The 21889-nt window shown below is 41.9% G+C and overlaps 1 protein-coding gene across 5 annotated transcripts in view; it reads right to left on the bottom strand.

The window, feature by feature from the left end:
* The window catches only part of LOC147026805 (ras GTPase-activating protein nGAP-like), a 204312-nt gene that overhangs the window by 30118 nt on the left and 152305 nt on the right, over positions 1 to 21889 (bottom strand). For all 5 annotated transcript variants that reach the window (XM_085882597.1, XM_085882596.1, XM_085882594.1 and 2 more), the window contains 5 exons: positions 16265 to 16363; positions 15018 to 15572; positions 14692 to 14836; positions 14134 to 14278; positions 7691 to 7927 (listed from right to left, as the gene is read on the bottom strand). In XM_085882597.1, the coding sequence (XP_085738723.1) occupies positions 7691 to 7927; positions 14134 to 14278; positions 14692 to 14836; positions 15018 to 15572; positions 16265 to 16363 (1181 nt within the window). The remainder of the gene's footprint in view (positions 1 to 7690; positions 7928 to 14133; positions 14279 to 14691; positions 14837 to 15017; positions 15573 to 16264; positions 16364 to 21889) is intronic.

Genomic DNA, 21889 nt, shown 5'->3' with positions numbered 1-21889 from the left:
TTCCCTCCCGATTACCTTGGAAATAAATAACTGTTTAATGTTCCAGTTCGTTGTCTGTGTTTTCTTCCATTGACCCAGTATGGTTTGGGCTTGAGAATTAGGGAGGCCGATTGTGCCGTAAATTGTTACTTGGACCGGTGCGGCTTTGGTAATTCCCACTCGGTTATGCCGGATCCGAGTCGGTAACAACGACTTGGTTCGGACAAAGCCGGCCGAGGGTGTGGCTTCCCCGGTAGCTCGACCGCGTGGCTAATTAGGTAAATTGGAATCAGACAAAAAGACCCGAACTGCGCGGTCGAAATATTGGCGTCCACGGTCCATTAAGCGACCCGTCGACTTCGGAGTTATCCGGAGTGACGACCTTCAATTACGGTGTTCAGTGGGAGATGGCCCAACTGCTCCATCTAGCGGTGGTCCTCACCACCGAACCCGGCACCACAACAATATTTTTTCTTTTTTTTTTGTTACTACAACAACTTTTGTTTTTTTGTACAACAACTGTTTTGTTAAACAACTACAGCCGCTACTCGGCTTTTTGTCTCCAACTGTTTTCTCTTTGAAAATTCCACCAGGGACCACACCAGAAAAACCATGTCTTTTTGCATGTGCTTTTGCACGTGCACCATTCAGGCAGCCATGTTTGTTTTGTCGTCAGTCGCTTGGTCTTTCTTTTTGGGTTCAGAAACTTCATTATCGGATACCCCTTGGAACATTTTTCTTATTCCTCTTGTTTTTACCTTGTGGATGATAGCCAACCATTCTTCTTCTACTTGAAGAGTGTGGTTTGTTCCTGTGTGCCTGTGCTAACTTTTAACTGGGTGACTGGAGCACCATCACATGGAAGAGAGGCACAACGGTCATTGTTCTTTGATCATCTCCTCGCTGATCGCTGGTGAACGTCCTGGTGTTGTTAATATTCGTTTCGCATTGGATCTCCCTGACCACATGGCGTGACCCTACCGGTTATGCAGGGTAAGCACTTGACCCAGTTGGCCGGCAGCAGACAGGCGCATGCGGTGTGACCACTCCTCATTTTTCATAAATGCCAAGGTGAGCCAATGAAAAAAAGCCAAGAATTCAGAAGATTTCGGAAAATCGATGATAATAGAAATCCTATACGCCAAGAAAACCTACAGAAAACCAAGACGCCAAGGTGAACAACGAATAGCCAAGATCTTGTGAAAAAGCCAAGGAGTGGTCACACTGGGCGCATGTCACATTTCAGTGAGTGGAGAAGCTTCAACAGAGAGGCTTGTTGCAGTCTCAGTCAGAGTGGTGATATCATTACGACGCCCGGAGCTGCACCCTGCAGAGTGCGGAGATGGTCCGGGCACTGAGTGCCATACTCCTTCCATGCATCCAAGACTGAATTGTGAGGGGACCAACCTGCATTGCACTGACTAAAAAGTGAGGGGTGCTCGTCCTGTGTGATGTTTTATTGCATGCTAGTGAATACCCGGACAATATGAAGGGAGGTTCCACAGACAATGATGACCAGTATTGTTCGGAATCCTGATGAATGCAATGAAATCCCACAAATTCAAGCAAATGGTTCAAAAAGATTGTCATACTCGAGGAAACCAGCTGCAATTTTTGAGTGATCCAACTACTGATACCAATTGGAAAATGAAGCAATTGATCAGATAACTCGGTATAGTGGGAAAAAGACAAGGAGGGGTAGACAAGGAGGAAGACAACTCCAACAAAAGATTGGTATTGTCATTGGTAACAGGAGTACCAATGGAAGACTGCATAAACCCGGAGTGCAGTGTTTGGTTCCAGTCAGTGTACTGCCAATGAAGACATCTGCTCATCCTTCTTCGCCAAGGGTTTTTATGACAAATGCCAGATCGATTGTGTATTGAACAGATGAATTAAGTGTCCTACTAAAGGCCCGGTCACACCTTGACGTTTTAGCCAGCGATGGCAACGTATTAAAATGTATGTAAAACGCTGGCTTACGTTGAACTTTTGATGTTTTTTTTTAAAGATTCAGACGTATTCATAGCGACTTGGTCTTATGTATAACACATTGGTAACGGACACAGAACGTTTTGTTGTGTTATAGATAACTTATACCAACAAATGCTGAACCTGTTGTCGGCCGACACAACCGATGCCCAACGATAGTGTAACTTAGGCATAGCGCGTTGCACGCATCGCCGACGATGTCGTGACGTAGCCTATTAAAAGGCTGACGCACAACGATTCGAATCATAACTGCCGTAGAAATGGAAGTGTCAACATCGCGGTCACACCTTGGCGATCTTGCCAGCGTATGCCGACCTAAGAAAAATGTGTCTAAAACGTTGGGGCACGTCAAATACGGGATGAGTAAGTTTGGTATACGTGAGTAGAACGCTAAAGTACGCTATCATACGTCGTAGTAAGTAGAGTACGTCAAGAAATTTTAAACATGTTCAAAATTTTACGACAGTGTGTGGTGGTGAGTGTGCTTTCTGTCGGTGTGTGGTAGTGAGTGCGCTGTCGGTGTGTGGTAGTGAGTGCACTTTCTGTCGGTGTGTGGTGGTGAGTGTGCTTTCTGTCGGTGTGTGGTAGTGAGTGCGCTTTCTGTCGGTGTGTGGTAGTGAGTGCACTTTCTGTCGGTGTGTGGTGGTGAGTGTGCTTTCTGTCGGTGCGTGGTGGTGAGTGTGCTTTCTGTCGGTGCGTGGTAGTGAGTGCGCTTTCTGTCGGCGTGTGGTGGTGAGTGTGCTTTCTGTCGGTGTGTGGTAGTGAGTGCGCTTTCTGTCGGTGCGTGGTGGTGAGTGTGCTTTCTGTCGGTGCGTGGTGGTGAGTGTGCTTTCTGTCGGTGTGTGGTAGTGAGTGCGCTTTCTGTCGGTGCGTGGTGGTGAGTGTGCTTTCTGTCGGTGCGTGGTGGTGAGTGTGCTTTCTGTCGGTGTGTGGTGGTGAGTGCGCTGTGTGATGTGTGTGCGTGCTGTTGGTGTGCGTGGTTTATTTTTGTCCTCATCCCAAAAGGTGGGAAACCTAGGGTATCATCTCCTTGTTATCATGATGTACCATTACCATGATCACTATCATGATGTCCCATTATTATTATTAGGCTTCCATTGTGACTTGAAAAACATTCTGCTATTGTTAGGATTATTACTGTACCGACGGCTGCTCCATTGGTTCTGTCTGTTCAGATTATTTTAATTATTCTTCTGCTGTGCATTTCCACTGTTTATTTGCTTTAAATTTGTTTTCTCCACAACCGCTTGAGTGATTGACACAAAACTTTCAAAATAGGAGCACCTAACCATGGATAATTTTTTAATGACAAATATGACATCATCGGCAGTGGTTCACATAAATGGTACGCAGGAACTCGTGTGCAGTAAAAATAAATAAAAAATGCGAACTTCAAAGATGCTAAGAAAGCTCAAAAGCATGCTACCACAAAAGAGGCTTTTGATGGAACGTTTTCCCAGCTGGTGTTGGTGAGATTCTTCCGTGATAATTCTGATATAATGTGATTTCAAAATTTAAGTGTACAAAATAAAGTTTAGAAATTATAACAATATAAGAGCGGCTTATGAGTGTCTCGTCTGGAGCAGATGCTCCAAGAGAGTGCTTACAGAGTAAGATGCATACAAAGCTGAGAGGAATTTTAAAAATTGGATTGGCACTTGGGAAAGCATACGAGCACGCGCTCAAAGCTGACAAAAAAATTTCCGTGAGTACCAAACCAATTCTGCTGATATTCATTGGAGAACCGAATCAAAAAAAAATTGTGTGAACCCCTGATCAGAGGTCATGTAGGATGGCAGCCATGTTGGAAAAAAGGAAAAACTTTGGACATCTTCTCTGGAACTGCTGTTCAAAATAAATTGAAACTTGGTACAGGTCAGGAACTGTTTGTGGGAATCAACATTTGATAACGATGATGATAACGATGACAACGGTCCCATAATGATGACATCATTGGATGATCAATACGAAAATGTTTGAGGGTCATCTACAAACAAATTGCGCATGAGAATTCAGGGTATGGCAGCCATATTTTATTGGAAAAAAAACTTTTAAAACCTTCTTCTCTGAAACGATTGAACAGATTGAGGCAAAACTTTACAGGTATGATCGACTACCCATACAGAACAAAGTTTAATAATTATGACATCATCAATGATGTATCTTGGCAGCCATCTTGGATTTAACCGAAAACCTTCAAAACTCTCTCAAGCTGCTTCAACAGATGCACGCGAAACTTCGACCGTCATCAACTACCCATGGGGATACAAGTTTTATCACGAAAACCTCATCGGTCATGTGGTTTGGCAGCCATATTTGAATGAAGGAAAACATTTTAAATTTATTTCTCAAAAACCGTTGAACAGATCGATGAAAAACTTTATAGATACTATCGACTAACCTTGTGAAATATAGTGTGTATATCAATGGTATATACAGCCGGTCCCCGATTTGCGATGGTTTGACTTATGATTTTTCGACTTTGCAACTTTACGATGGTGCGAAAGTGATATGCATTCAATAGAAACCGTACTTCGAATTTTGAAATTTTACCTTTTCCCGGGCTAGCGATATGCGGTATGATACTCTCTCTCTCGCGATGCTGGGTAGTGGCAGCAAGCCGCAGCTCCCAGTCAGCCATGCGTTCACGAGGGTAAACAACCGATACTCTAGACGCTAGAGTCTAGAGTGTACTGTGTTGCCAGCATTTTTTGGATATTGTGTTTTCGTATCCCATCATGTCTACAAAATGCCTGTCTGTGTCTCCTGCCTCTGGTGAGAAGAAGAAGAGGAAGGCAATTATCTTGAGTTTCATCTCAAGATAATTGCCCAGTATGAAGGCGGAAAGCCAGTAATGGCCATCACAGTGAGTTAGGCACACAGCATCATTCGCATGCGTGCAGCATCGTTCCATCAGCTATGATGTTTGGTAGCTTAGATGTATTAAATGCATTTTCGACTTGCGATATTTTCAATTTAGGATGGGTTTATCGGGATTTAACCCAATCGTAAGTCAGGGACCAGCTGTAGTGTGTATATCATGTGTATATCAACAACACTGAAAGTATTAACCTGGCTGAAAGCTAATCATCACTGCTTGCAATTCCAGTTATTAGGTTATTTCTTTGAAATAAGTTCATAGAGTGGGTCTCGGTGTCCGGCCGTCCATACATAAGTATCTCGGTATGTACGTACATACGTCCATTAGCATTTGATTAAAAAATCTTCTCCTCACAAACAACCTGACCAATATGGACCAAATTTGGTTTGATGCATCAGGACAGAAAGGTCTCATGGGGTTTTGCTCCCCACCCAGATGCGCTCCCTATAAAGAGGGTAAAAGGGGGGTTTGCCCCAAATATTGGTATTTTATTCAAAAAATCTTATTCTAAGAAACCGCCAGACAGATCAAGACCAAAGTTGCCACGAGGCATCAGGACCATGCCGTAACCTTAAGTTGTGCTCCTCATGGCCGTAACTACTCTGGAAAAGGGGCCACGGCTTCCCTCCCTTAATCACCCATATTCACCTCACAAAATACATGACCAATGTGGACCAAATTTGGTACGATATGTCAGAACAGTAAGGTATTTTAAGGTTGTGCTCCCCATCAGGATCCACCCCCTATAAGAGGCTGAAAAGTGGGGTTTCACATAAAATTCGGCTAATTTATTTTAAAATCTTTTCAGAAACCGACGGCCGACGGCCAAACTCTTCATGAAACATAAAGACCATGCTGTTAAGTTGTGCTCCCCATGACCGTACCACTTCAGGAAAGGGGCCATGGCCCCTTCCCCCTAATCCCTCATTTTCACCCTGCCTGTTGGGGAAATAACCATCAGTCCCCCAAAGGACTATAATTATTACCAGCAGATACCCGTCTGTGATGGGTATGGGGGACAGGACAGATCACAATACTCGGTTACGGTAGTTTCTTTGGATGTTTTGCGCCACATTCAACAGCTCAGTTCATATTGGTGGCATGTCTGGGTGCCCATGGTAGAGTTTGAGACTGGTCGCTTTGGATCGTTGGCCTTGACACACAGTGCCGGATGAGTAACACGAACGATTTGACATATTCATCGTTTCTATATTACCTCCATCAACAGGTTAACAACACAGCAGGATAAAAGTCGTAAATGCTGAGTTGAACAAACGTCCTGAACTCATGGACTTAGTTAAGTAAAGCACGTCGTCTGGGACCCGGCCGTCGGTTTGCCGCCAAAAGCTTCTGATTGTGACGTCATCGATTCCCTCTTTGAAAATTCTATCTATATTCGATTTTTTGAATCCGCTATCACCTGCATAAATACATGGAACACATAATGTGAAGATTTCGGAAGTATGAACAGAATATGTTCAGAGAAAAGTGTGTTAGAATTCCCCCCCCCCCCCCGCATTCACCTTTTCACCTTTATTACCCTTGCCGAAGGAGAGGGTATTGCATTTGGGTCCGTTTGTCTGTCTGCTTGTCTGTTTGTTTGCTTGTCCGCACAGAAGTTTTGTGTTTTTCTCTGCAACCGCTTGTTGGATTGAGACAAAGTTATAACAATTGGTGCGAATAATCATGTAGAATGTTTACATCATAATTACAATTATGACATCATAGGTCACGTGGTGTGGCAGCCATGTTGGAAAAACTGAAAAACGTTGGCCGTCAGTATCTCTGAAATGGCACCAAGGAAAAAATTGAAATTTGGCACATAGCAAGTACTCCTCATGGGAAATGAGTGTGATTTTTATGACGTCTCAGGTGCCTTCTTTATGACGTCATAATTGCATATGTAGAACACTACATCCAATCAGTATGAAAATTTTGGGGGGTCATCTAGGGATAAAATGTTGCCCCCAAAAATAATGACGTCATCAGTCACGTGATTTGGCAGCCATATTGTTTTTTTCTTTAACCTTCAAAAACCTTCTTCTTTGAAATGTCTGAACCAGTCATCACTGCCAGCATTTATAAAGTGGCAGTTCTAATTTTGTCTCATTAATTATGTAACACACAAGTACACAAACGCCACACAAAATACAACACACAAAACAAGTCCTGGTGAGGGTATGCAATCTCTGATCGCTCTTTTTCTTGTTTGCTTTTAAATTCGTTTTTTTTTCCACAACTGCTTGAGTGATTGACATGAAGTTTTCAACATGGGGGCGTACCCATGGATAATTTTTTAACAAAGTTGCATGATAATTGGATGGAAAATGCAGCCGGCATTCCAAAAAGTCTGTTTTCTATAGGCATGGGTTGCAGGGTGTTTCACATATCAGAAATAAACAGCCTTGACCTTGCTTTCCTCGGCTGAATTATCATTATCATTATCACTCTGCAGTTACCGAAGAAGCCCTGATCACTTTTGATCATTTCACCTGTCGATTAAATAAACACTCGACAGGGAGGGCCTTCATGTTATTGTGCTTTTCCTCGAGCAACCACATTCGCGGAACTCACCTCCAAGGCGAAAAAAACCCCGCGGTCTTGTACTTCACATGCTGCAACCAGGCTAATAAGTGTTATTTAAAGTTAGTTACTTTGTCTTTTGAAACCCACACACACACACACACACAATTGCAAAACCCCATCTCCATGGTATGCAAAACCCCGCCGGGCATCACTGCATGGTAGACAGGCTAACAATAGGGCTGTTAACACGATGTTGATTTCCAGAAAAGAGGATGAGGTAACGAAAGGTTGTTTGGAACGCAAGAAACTTACTTGGTGAAGTTGGCGAGGTTCTGGATGACCTTAGCAATGAGGGTTAGTGTTCGAGCAGTACGTTCATCTGGGTAGGCTCTGGTTAGGCCAAACAGGCTGGGAGACATGATTGCTGGGCAGAGAAACCGAAGGAAGAGTGAGGCGCTGACGAGACGTTCGGTGAGCTCGGGACGGCCACGAGCCTTACACTGTGCTCTCCAAGAAGCAAAAACCTCTCTCAGCTCCTGAGGGAATACGCTGTAACAAAGTAGAAGTACACATCACCATAAAGGCAGAGACAGAGATGCAGCAAGGTAAAGGGGAGCACTCGAAAGTACACATGGAAGAATCCAAAGATGAGGGACAAGTGGACAGATTCAGGTTAGCATGAAAATAATCAAGAAGGATGTTCCCATTTTTGCATGATTATTGGACATAACAAAGGGTTAGCAGGACTGTACGGCAACACAAATATCCATTACATTACAGATGTTATTAAAACCCATCAATGCTTTATAATAACATTACCCCAAAGCAAATGAAAAAGTGTCTTTTCAACATAGATAAGGCAATGTAAAGAAGCTAAACAACAGACAGATAAGGCAAGGAACAATTACAACAACTAGGAATACACAGGTTTTTCAGAAGAAAACTATTAACCTTGAGGCTGTATGCATATTACACATGCAGGTGGTGGAGGGAGAGGGAGAAGGAGTGGGGAGAGTTATGAGAAAAAGGAAGGGAGGGAGGTGGGAAGTTTAATGGTAGGTGAGGTGTCAGGGTTGGTAGTAAGGGGAACATGATCAAAGCAGGTAGTAAGATGTATAGAAGAAGGGTGAGGGGAGGTAGGGGTGAAATGCAACCATTGAATATAAAATTAAAATTAAGGTGACCCTTGGTCATCTATACAGAAAAATTAGTTGATTCGTCATTGCAATTCTGCGTCGGAGTGACGATAACCCGAGCCAAGAAACTGCTTCGGCAGAACCGATGCTTTGTATCGAGCATGGCACATTATAATAATAACATGAGTGAGAATTGCTTTGCAATACATGTCCCCTACCTTTCCCAATTCTTGATCAGGAGATAAAAATTTGTTTGCATTTAATACATGCTCGAGCCGAGACCAGACACAAAAAGCAAAAAGAAAAAAACTCTCCAACGCACTTTGTTTGGGTCTATTCGGCAAAATAAAAAGAAAAGCAATTTTCATTTACTGATATATTTTGTAGAATAAAAAGTAGAAACCAGTAAAGACAACTAGGATAACAAACCGGAGATAAAAATATGTTTGTTTTAACGCATGTTTGAGCCGACACCAGAACCAAAATGAAGAAGAAGAAACTCTAACCGACCATGTTTCATTTGTTTCTAGGCTTTGCCTATTTCATATTAAAACATAACCTGATGTACCAGTACATACATGAAACAAAAACGTGTACGGGTTATGTGTGTTGATCAGGAGTGGGATTTTTCAACCCTCCCCACCCCACACCTGACATCTGGCATTAGGGTGGGATTTTTGAATACATAGTGACCATGGTCATGGTCGTGACCATGGTCTGGTGTTGGAGCGAGCTCAAGCTTTAAAAAAAGAAAAAAAGAATTGGGAATCTAAATTTTTAAATGATCACTTCTCTCCCATTGAGAGAGCAGGGATTGTCATAACCGAGGTACAAATTGTATAGTTAACTGGTGTCAGGAGAAAAGAACGCTTGGAAATTTAAGGGAAATATTTTTTGTTTTCTGAGGAGGTCGAATGCGTGCAAGAAATGGCGGACATGCACGAGATGGCGATGATCGTGCTAGATAGTGACCATGAAGGAAGCAAGCCGGGGATAGAGTTGTTTGACGATAGGACGGAAGCTTCCCCCGTCCAGAGCGTCAGTTCCCCCTTCTCTACAATAGCGGAAAATGAGACGGAGGGAGCAAGTGCGATGACTCTCCAGGCCGAGATAAAAGAAACGATGAGACAAATTAATGAAACAAGGAATATCATGAAGGGAATAATTGATCAAATGATTGAACGATTGAATAAACAAATGAGTGAATCGAAGGGACAAATTAATGAAATGGCGAAAGAAATGGAATCAGAATTTGAGTTAAAATGGGAAGAAATGGCATTGAAAATAGAGGAGGGTAAAACCCAGGCTGTCCGAATGGGAGAAAACTTGGAAGAAGAAATTGGGTCAACAAATAAAAGAATTGACAAAGTAAATGAGGACCTGGAGGGCTGTCATGCTTGTGTAGATGTCAGAATACAACAGCAGGTAGAGGAATTGGGATTTTGGAAGCGCCAGGGTGCTGGTTTGGCTGAGGAGGTGCAAAGGTTGCAAACTCGTGTAACAGAGCAAGAGTAAGTGTTAGTTGATAAAGGCTTGTGGGAGCCACGATTGACTGGGGAAAGGATGGATGAGATGTTACAGGAGCGGCTGAACACTTGGGATAATACCATCAAGGGAGAGGTGGTAGAACCAAAAGTTTCTGTTATTCTCAATGGTGACGTTAATGGTTCTGTTGAGACCATTCTTGGGCTGACTGACTCGAACAAAGCCAATGGTGAAGTTCAACTGGACTTGCAGCACTTTGGCATTGGGGATGTTCCTGAAAAGGGACAAGCAGATTTGGCAGCGCCAATGTTTGAACCATTTGCAGATCGCGTTGTAGAGGAGAGCGACAGTGACGTTGACATGCCAAGTACCGAGCAAGTTGCTGTTCTTGAAACAATCAAAAGTGGGCTTGCTGATGTAAACTCTGGAGAGAGAATTGCCCAATTTGAAAAAGTGCAAGGCAGTTTATCAGTCACAGATGGACCTCAAGAGGAAGAGCAGGATGCTTGTCAAATGGACAAGTGGGAAAGTGATGTTTTTGAAATGAATTTGCAGGACCAATCCCCAAGTTCAGATCCTGATAATTGTGGTGAACATCAATTACCCACTGTTTCTGAACCTGGTGGAGGTGATGACAAGGCAGATGGTTATGACTAGTCTAGTGCTTCTTGCTGTTATAATCCAGATGGTACAGCTGTGGTTGGAAGTGGATCTACAGAAATGTTTTTTGATGATTGTACAGGAGGGAATGACACATTGGATACTGTGAAGAGGAATGACATTGATGTTGCAAAGGTGCTGGGTGAGGAAAGTGATCTTCCTGAAGCATTGCTTCCTGAAATTGGCACTTACAGGAAGGCAAGTCTTGAAGTTTGTTTTGTTGAGCCGATATTGTAACAATCCCAAGAAAAAATGTGTTGAGGTGGAGAGTTGCAGCGGCTGGGGCTTCCTGTTGGTGGAGCGGGAGGCTCATCTTGAATCAAGTCAGGGTGAGTGAAGTGCAGGCTTTGAAAAGAAAATGCCCCCACTTAGTGTGAATGTAGAGAATTCAAGTGATGAAAATGATGCCCAGCATTTTTCACTGGATGAACTTGCAGTAGCTGATATACCCCAGGAATCCTTTCCAGATGTCAGACCTGTGGATTCTTCAGCAAGGGATATTGAGGAGAAACAGATGGATGAATTGCATGATGAAGGTGAATTGCCAAATACTGGACTTTTTGGCAATAATAACTGTACTGAATTTTATGAAGAACTTTGTCAGTCTTCTTTCGATACAGTGGTTGAGAAGGATGCTCCAGAGGTTGTGCCACATGAGAAGGAGTTTGAAGTTGAGGAATGCATAGTGAGGAGTGGGCCATTGGATGATGATTGTTGAATTGGAGGCAAGAGGATCAAGCTCGCTGGCTTCCCCTTAACACGGTGAAGAAGGCTGCATGATTCTTGTGTTCGTGCTGAGCTGAATTTGCTTGCATGCTGGAGCAAAACGCTAGTCATTGACTGTTCGGCTGAGCCGTGAAGCGTGTACGTTTCTGAGGAGGGAAGAGGAGCGTGCCTCATGGCCTTTCACGGGGCTTCAGAAAAAGTTTTGTCGTATGGTCGAGGAGGAAGATGGGCAATCATTGTGAACGGACCTAGCGCAAGAGAGGAAAGGTAGGCATATTCACTCGTGAAAAGAAGCTTCACAGTGCTTTCTGAGCCCTGGCATTGAATACTGCCACACGAATACCTCATGTACGTTTCCTGCCCAGAGAACAGCTTGGTGCCATTTTCAGGGTGGTTTCCCATGCAGTGACTTCGCGATTTCGATGACGCCAGGTCCAAACAGGATCATCTCTGGATGAAGCTAAGTGCCAGAATAAAGGAGAGATTTTTCGTTTGTTTTATCTTTTCCCCTTGTCCGTTTTGGTAACTGTGTGTAGACACGGCAGCTGAACACTGACCCATGTATAATATGTGGTATTTTCTCAGTCTAAAAAGGGTATAACTCTGTGAAAAAAATTGATGAAATGCCATGAAACTCGACATTGTTCTGTAACTTATCATAATAGAACCATGCACCAAGTTTCAGTTGAATATGTCAAAGGTTATGGGGAGAAAGTCAGAAAAACCACGGGTTTGAGGGATGGCCAGACAGATGGAGAGCAAACCTATAGTCCCCTCGGGTTGAACTGGAAGGGGACTAATAATAATAATGACAATAGTAATAATAACTATAATAATAATTGCAATTGGTCCACAACATTTTGGTGTTTATTCATTTTAGAAAACTATACAATACAATCATTGATCTCACTCCCATTGGCACTCGACCTCCAGCGGGAGTGCCCATCTCGACCCACCTTTGGTGGGCAATTGAAAGTGGTGATATTTCCACAAAGTGATACTTTCTTCTGCAACACACTGTACACTTAAAACAAATTGGGATATACTGTAATCATATATGGCCTTGCTAAACCATACTGTAACGTTTTTGTGCTGTAAAATGCAACAAAAATAGAATTTGCCACAGTGATGTGTTTTCTGGGATGCACTGTTCACCTGAAAATTATTTTAGGGACACACTGGAATCATATTTGGCCTTGCTGGACAACACTGTAGAGTTTTTGTGCTATAAAACACAAAAAATAAATTTACACAGTGATCATTTTTTTTTCTGGGAGACTCTACCCCTGAAAATTATTTTTGGGACATATGTACAATAACCATATTTTGCCTTGCTCGACAACTCTCGAGTTTTTGTGATGTCAAATGATCAATTTCGAAGTTTTTGTCATATGTATATATATATATATATATATATATATATATATATATATATATATATATATATATATATATATATATATATACATATATATATACATATACATATACATATACATATACATATACATATACATATACATATACATTTACATATACATATACATACGCACGCACGCACGCACACACACACACCCACACACGCCCACACCCCCACACACCCACACACACACACACACACACACACACACACACACACACACACACACACACACACACACACACACACACACACACACACACACACACACACACACACACGCATCAGCTCCATTAGATTAAAAAGAGATTGTATGTAATGGTGGCATAGTAGTGAGAACACTGCTCTTGATTCCCAGGGGAAGTGGGTTCAAAACGATTTAAAGAAACCAGTGTTCCAGCTTGCAGCAGGGTGGCTAACTTGGTGTGCAAGCAACAGCAGCAGCAGGACACCGAAAAAGAGAAGCTTCAAGTTCTCTGATAGACCGTGGCCTAATTTGGCAAATCACAGCAAAATTGATGCCATTTCAACTCCAAAATAAAGCCACTCCAAGGTACAGTGAGTGCTCTCTCAGAAGGCCTGCTATCATTGGCTGATTAAAATACAAGCTTCTTATTGGCGGAACAACTCGCAACCTACTACCAATCTATAATTGGAGATGCTACCAGCAACAATGGGCAGGATGCTCCAGGCTGAAGTTGCCTCTTTCTAAATGCAAGCATCTTTCAAAATGACACAATAACAGCTCATTGAGTCAGCCATTCTGCTTCCAGTTGATATCCAGCTTGGGCTTCCAGAAGCCAGGCGAGTTTCAAGACAATTACCATGGTACTGTTGGACTGTTGATTAACAAAAACAGTTCATTAATATTTTTTAGGGAGAGGGATAATCTGCCTGCTGCGCACCATCAGACCAATATGTGGCATGGCAACCTTTTGATACGAGTACACCAATGTACATCTGAACCCTGCTTAAATTTCGAATTACTGCCCTAACCTACAGGGACACTGCAGCAATTGCATCGCAACACCTCATTAGCGATGCTAAGAGCAGACCAAATCCATTACTGAATCCTGTTCAACATGCATTCGCATACGTACACATAGATACAATGTGGTACAGGTCTATGCACTGTGGCTTTCCTCGAATGCTATTCGGGCAACTTGAGATGGGCACCAAAATGTTACCTCTGAAAAGGCAGTGTCAGCCACATCCTCCAAACCTAAAAGAACAAATCAAATCGGTTCATTCTAAGTAGTATATTTAAAGCTGATTGGCTCTAACAGTAGCCATTACCACTGAGCTATCCAGCACAGTGCCTGCATTACCAGCGTGAGGCAAGTATTTTCGTGAAGGCAAGCTCGCAGCACATGCGAAGGTTGTTTCGTCTGTCCTGTAGCTCCCCAGGAGAACACCGAATCCCATCAACTTCACAGTTTTCATCCGACTCGTACAAGGCACGTGCAAAGTCACCTGCCATGTCCCAAGTCACAGAAAAAGTTGGATGTCAATGAACATCAGTATCTTTCAAAGACCCACACCATACATCTGAACATGTGAACTAATAGTTCAATATTTGTATAATGACAACATTTATCTAGTTTATCAACAACAGAAGAAAGGAATCATCTGTCACATGATGTCAGGTGCCCAGTTCTGTAGGTGAAACCACATAAACACCATCAGAGGGATTTGCTCCCAGTTGGACCATTTCCCGAATCCTGGCAAGTTTGCACCAAAGTGTGAAAGACAAGACATACATGCCAAAGCGACAAAATGATTTCGGTCATCGGGACTAGTTCTTTTCTCATGAGACAATAACCTGCATCATGTGAAACTATATAATTATTATAAATAGCGTATCAACTTGGCCACATCAAGCTTACCAAGGCAATCCTGCAGGTACTTCTGACCAACCATCTTCACAAACTCCTCCACAGCCTTGGCTGCCAGCGTGTTCTCCCGGAAGATCAGGAACTCGTTTTCTCCACAGCGATCCACCTCAGCCATCACCAACTCCGTCAAAAACTCCTGCACAGGAAACCACAAGCTCCTGGAAATAAGTCCAGCTGGAATGAAGACCTCAAACTGATCAACACAGATGGACAACTTTGGGCTGAACTCAGGGCCCCAGAAGTCCCAAGTTTGTGCTTTAGTTGTAACTCCCTCCAGTGAAGAATATTTCATGTGCAGTGGGTGCAGCATGTGCCACCTTGAGGTGCCCGCCGACGTGCAGTAGGCGCACGAGGGAGCGAGCGAGCTCCTCCTTGGTCCTCACGTGCAGGATGGGCTCAAGAACACGGCACAAGGGTAGTGCACGGGCGCTCAGAAACTCCGCCAGCTCCTTGTAATGCTCCGTGGGCAGGATGCCCAGTGACCGGTGCTGCCACTTAATGCGCAGTGTGGCTGCAGCTGCACGACCCTTTCCAGGCTCCGGCCTGCTCAGGGGATACCATCGTTCCACAAAGTTCCGCCCTCCAGGTCCCTCCACAGGAATACTCACCAACCCCACGTAACTGCTCTTCTCCTTTTTTTTCTTCTTCTCAGAGTCCTTGTACAGGTGTATTGTGATGCGGTGAACTATGGGGAGGTTGGTAAATTGAAACTGTTCCCCCCAGAAAAGGCTGTCAGTTTTTAACTTGCTGGCTGTGCGTGCGTACAGGGTGTCATCCATGCATACTTCACAGAAGTATCGCTTCTTTGGTGGGAGCTCCTTTGCCTCGATGATCCATAATTTGAGGTCATTTTCTGTGTGCCGTAGGTTGTCCTGTGGGGTAACAAACATGGTCAACCTAAACTCAAAATATCTATTATTTTCACAGGTTGTGTGCGAGAATCAGGACGCTTAGACCGACTCGGTGTTCTGCGACACCCCGAGATGTACGCATGCGAAAGAACCGCGGAAAGTCTTCCTTCATGCCTATCAGTAAAAGCCTTTCATACAACTAATGTCATTTGTTTTGGGCTGTCTGGAGGGCAGAGGTACTGAGTGACAAGGAGTACAGTGGTTGAGGCTCATGGTAAGAATAGTTGTTTATTTCCTCATTTTAGGTGCCTTATACATTGACGAAGTTACAAATTGACAAATTTGACCAATCTTTAAAACCATGGATCAAGGAGAATGATTAAATTAACTAGGAGTATCGTGGTGCGTTCAGATCAGAAAGCTATCCATGAAAAGGTAAATTTCCGATTATAGGTATTACAATACATCAGCATGCAATTTAAATCTTCAAGCATATATGAACATGTATCGCCTGGAAAGTATCATTACATTAAAGACTTGAGCAGTCCTGCACATTACCCGTCATTCAATGATAACAAATAGTTAGATCGTGTGAGCAACACATTTTAGTTTGAAGTATTTGGTGGTATAGGTGTACCACAAACATATGTCGGTGATACATCAAAGGTTTTTAACTGGTAACGATGAAACCCACTTAACAAACAAACTCGCACCTTGTTGGGCTGCACCATGCGGCGCAGATTGTCCATCCATTTGTCCCGCTCAGCTGCTGAACGACACGAGAAGCATTTGCTTCCAGAAGCAGTGCTCACCTATAAGGTAAAGGGTAAAGAAAAGTATCGCGTCTGTTTGTGTTTTTTTTAAAGGTCTAGTTGCAATGACAACTGCCACTCAATTCAATCACAAAAATATGGGATTCCTCATTGGATCCGATGAGATTCTCATCAAATCCTCATGAAATTGAATCGTCCATTCATTCCCTCTGCCCAAGCTGTTGTTCCAAAGTAAGGGAAATTGGGTACACAGTGCATTTCATATAGGATAAAAATTATTTTGTTTTGCAAAATTACCTGCATTAAAAGACCACCTGAGTAAAAGCAAGCAGCAAGAAACTCAGCTGGTGTACTACAGCAAAACGCTGGCACAGGTAAAACAAACGCAGTGCCATTGAGTATACAACGCAAACTAAAAGCTTCACTTAGGAATGCTCATGGCAGAGAGTTCTTTTCACAAATCAAACAAATAAATACATAATCAACAAGACGACCTTAGCAAACTGTTCCGAACATGACAATAATTATTTCAACAATTTGTAACATTAAAAGCTGTGACAAAATTTGTAAACAATTTATTTATTGCAGTGGACAATTACCGTCACAAATTAAAGAGCTCATTAAACTCAATAATTTATTTTTGTGGGTAATTTTGAAAATGAAAAGTTCATACAATGAGTGCAATACGAACCAAAATGTTTTTATAGTCGTTTATCGGTAGAAAAGTAACATTGCTTGCCAATGGTCCTGGCTGGCATCTTTCTCATGGTTCTATCATCATCTGTGCATATATCGGTCATCATGAAGCTTCTCTGTACATAGTAATAACAGTTATTATGGACTTCCATAAACAGGTGAAATGGCTTGAGCGTCTGCTCTGGGTCTGGAAGGTCAATGGTTTAAACCCCGTCTGAGTCACACCAAAGACTTTTTAAAAGAGACAAAGTCTTTTACCAAAGACAAAGTACATGCTGATAACTAGCTAGACGCTCAGCTTTTAAAAGGAAATAGCACAAACAAACAACGCTGGGAAGGCAATGGCAAACCACCCAGTATAACCCTTGCCAAGGAATTGCTTCATCAGAACCAATGCTTTGTGAAGAGTATGGGACATCAAAATCAAATCAAATGGACCTCGATGGCTACCGAGGAAACATAGTACCAAGTATTTTTTATATCTACTTGGTAGTAATAGTATTGAGTATATATATATATATATATATATATATATATATATATATATATATATATATATATATATATATATATATATATATATATATATATATATATATATATCTTCTTCTTCTTCTTTCGGCTGCTCCCGTTAGGGGTCGCCACAGCGGATCATCCGTATGATCCGCATCGTGATTTGGCACATGTTTTACGCCGGATGCCCTTCCTGACGCAACCCTGGTCGCCTCTTACGACACAGGGATAATATATATATATATATATATATATATATATATATATATACACACATATATATATATATACACACATATATATATACACACATATATATATATATATACACACATATATATATATATATATATATATATATAGCCTGGTGTTGGCGCAGTGGTTAGGGCAGCGGCTTGGGATCCAAGAGGTCCTGAGTTCAAGCCCCGTTGGGCCACTGAATTAATACACCAGGGGGTTGACTCAGCCTGTCATCCTTCCGAGGTCGGAGAAATGAGTACCAGTATACTGAGCTGATGTATACCCCGGTTAAAATAGGTGTACCATATCCCTGTGTCGTAAGAGGCGACCAGGGTTGCGTCAGGAAGGGCATCCGGCGTAAAACATGTGCCAAATCACTATGCGGATCATACGGATGATCCGCTGTGGCGACCCCTAACGGGAGCAGCCGAAAGAAGAAGAAGATATATACATATATATATATATATATATATATATATATATATATATATATATATATATATATATATATATATATATATATACATACATATACACAGAGTAATAATAGTAATGAGTACGTACTTCTTTTGCGATAAATAGTAATAATAGTTAGGTATGGACCTCTATGTCTACCTATTTGACCCAGAGGACACAATAGACCCCAAGCACCCAAAATAAGAGCAATTATGATTCTTTTGGAATTGTAGATGACTTGCAAACTGAGCCTCCAGGGTGGTGTGCAGAAGCGTTAAAAAAAAATATAGTAATAATAAATATAATGTGCAGGCAGGTGAAATACGTTGCACATGATGTGCAATGCACGCAGAGTAAAACGACTATACGTTTACATCCGAAGGATGTAGAATAAATAAAGAAGATAGAAGCAAATCTGACGCAAGGCCGAGGCTTCTGATTTTGGCACGCTCACAAGGCTGTTCCGTCGAAATGAAATGTCCCAGAAGATGAAGAAAATAGGGTCACATTTGTACATGTCGTGTTTTAAAATAACACTTTCTGCTATGAAACATCATATCTTCAAGTCTCTTTGAATATCTTATCAATAAATGTCATTTTCTGTCTGTCTGTCTATCTGCCTGTTGTGTGTGACACCAATCACCCCCAAACTACTGGGCCAATTGCCACCAAACTTGGCACATGGACCAAGTAAGATCTCATAGTGATCATGAGCTATTTGGTTTCATCTCTAGTCGCAGGAGTTCAGGAGTGAAGCTCGACGAAAATTCTCTATGTAAATGTGTATCGTATAGCGCCACCTGGTTGTGGTGGCAGAGGGTATTACAAGTCAGCTGTGGAGATAACTTGTATTTTTGCATTGATCATGTCCCCAGAGAATGGGAAGCCCCAGAGCCAACCTCCACTAATCAGAGGAGGCAGGGGAAGGTGGGTGGGGGTGGGAGTCCAGAGGGAGGAGAATGGGCAGGAGGAAGGACCCAGCATTGCCCAGCAACGCTGGCAACCCCTGCTAGTTTCGAATAAAATAACTCCAACCCATCATTTTTGACGGATTTTATACTCGTGAATAATAGTAATGAGTACTATAATCTACGTAATAATAATATTTAGTATTGCTATAGCTACATAGTAATAACAGTAATGAGTATTTACTTCTATATCTATACAGAATAATATTATTAACTCGAGAGATCAGAGAACACAATACCCTGTGCAGTGTTCAAGTAAACACTGGAGGGTCTTGTCGTTTGTGTGGGTTATGGTCATGAAAAATCCCCATGAACCGCAAATCTGCAAACTTAGGGGGTAACGAGGAATATATGGTGAAGCACTTCAGCTTTCAAATTTGTCCAAACTGTACTCTTAATTAACGTTTGTGCATTGTTTTTGCGCTGTTTATTTTTATGAATAAAAGTTATGAGGAACATAAAATAAAGTTTTGTTATTATTATTTCATATGTAGCCTGTGGCTGTTTGTTGCATTATTGCTGGGAGTGCAGCTGTGCCGCTGATGCAGTGCCCCTTTTCCTGTATGCTGGTACTCATTTTGCTGACTTCGGAAGGATGATAGGCTGAGGCAACCCACTTCATGTTGGTTAACAGCATGACGGGCTCAAACTCAAGACCTGAAGATCTTAAGGCAGCCACCTTAACCATTAAGCCAACATCAGGCTTATTTTCATGTATGAAGAACATAAAATATAGTTTACTTTCTTGATTTACCAAGATCATTAAACTTACCATTAATAATCATGATGCCAAACTTTATCCAATAATGCGATGGCAATGTTGATGGCGATGATGGACAAGTTTATGGAGATGATGATGTTGGAGGGTCTCAGGGGGTTATCGTGTTAATGGCCCATGTTAATGAATTAAGTGAATAAATCCCAATTAACATTGCATTGGCATCGTGCATAGCCATATTGGCAGGCTCTTCTTCACTCGATATGCACACTCCCACATGCCACGCCTTCCCATGCCATGCATAATCAATATATTCCATGGTGTTTGGAAGAAAGCGATTTGTGCTATAAGGTCTTCAAGTGTGTGTGTATGTATGTATGTATATATTGGGTGGTCGCTAGAGTACCCTTATTTTCACTTTTTCCATCTGTCTGTATGTATGTTTGTTGGGTGGTCGCTAGAGTCCCCTTATTTTCACTTTTTCCGTCTGTATGTATGTTTGTTACTTGGCGAAATCTTCGATTTTGTCAAGTATGTTAGTCTGTTCCGTTTGTTGGTTTGTTTGTTTGTTTGTCCGGTTGTCTACAGCCCAAACGGCTGGACCAGTCTTTCTTCAATTTTTACACCTGATAGGCAATCCACCTGAGACGGTCCGCGTCCAAACCCCGTCCAAACGTGACGTCACACAACGTGAAAACACATTTTTGGACATAACTCAGTGACAGGAAGTCGTAGCGACTTCCTGTTGATGACAAAAAAAACTTAATGGAATATCTAAATGTTTTAAAATGCATGTTAGTACAAATTATGCACAGTTTTCACAAGTATATGACGTCAAAGTTTTTAGCTATTGGCGTGATTAAAAAAAAAATTCTATTCGTTCTACAGGTCACAATTCTTAACCGATTTGGATGAAATTTTAACAGCTGATAGAAATCCACAGTGCAAAAAGATATGTGACTTTTGGTGATGCTCAAGATCAGGATCTGGATTCTGCATCACTTTACATTATCACCCATTATAAACCAATGGGGAATTTTGTGAATTGCACATGGCTATCTCTCAAACAGTTTTGCACTTATTATATTGAAACTTATACTGTCTATTTATGCATGTAATATTAACATGTGTATTATGTTTGATCGAAATTGACCAAAGGTCAAGGTCAGGGTCACCCAAGACATGAAAAACACATAAAATACAACATATTTTTGTTTTACAACATATTTCAAACCTGATAACGGGATCGTAAAGCTGGTTGAAAAACAATGTTCCTAGGTATTTTTTAACTATTTTCTATGATCAGAATGAAGGCAACAAGCACCGACGATAAGTTGTTGAATGTCACATGGTGGCTTTAAATGAGTTGTGAAAATTTTCAATCTGCTGCCGTTACCATGACAACGCGCACCTGATAATTGTTATTTGTGATGTCGCGTCAATTTATTAATGTACGAACAAATAAACACCACACATTCCATGACATTACAGCTTGGACCACCACACGGAAAGGTCAACTAATTTGCCAAGTGTCGTGCTAAGCACGATTTTTCATTTGTATGTCTGTATGTAACGGACAGCTCTGGAGGCCAGAGGAGTCAACTGATTTTGAGGAAACTTTATAGGTAGGTTCATACCAGGATCTAGTTCTATGCTTTGAGCACTGTTGCTATGGACACCACCGTTGCCTAGCAACAGGACTTTGAAATATTTGAAAAATCATCAAAAATTAATTTTTTCGAAAATCAAAAATCGGCTTCCAGGCTTTTATGCGTACTATAATCAACCTCTTTGTCAAAAATTTTCAGCCCGATCCGGAAAAAAACTGTATGACTAGTATGCAATTATGTAGCGACCACCCATGTCGCCTACCGGCTTGTATGTTTGTTTGTATGTAATGGACAGCTCTGGAGGCCAGAGGAGTTAACCAATTTTGATGAAACTTGACAGGTAGGTTCAAACTAGGATCTAGTT

This window comes from Eptatretus burgeri, chromosome 5 (assembly GCF_056783735.1).
Source record: "Eptatretus burgeri isolate ZD-2024b chromosome 5, Ebu_testis_v1, whole genome shotgun sequence".
NCBI classification, from domain to species: Eukaryota; Metazoa; Chordata; class Myxini; order Myxiniformes; family Myxinidae; genus Eptatretus; species Eptatretus burgeri.
This window is presented reverse-complemented; position numbering and strand designations above follow the sequence as displayed.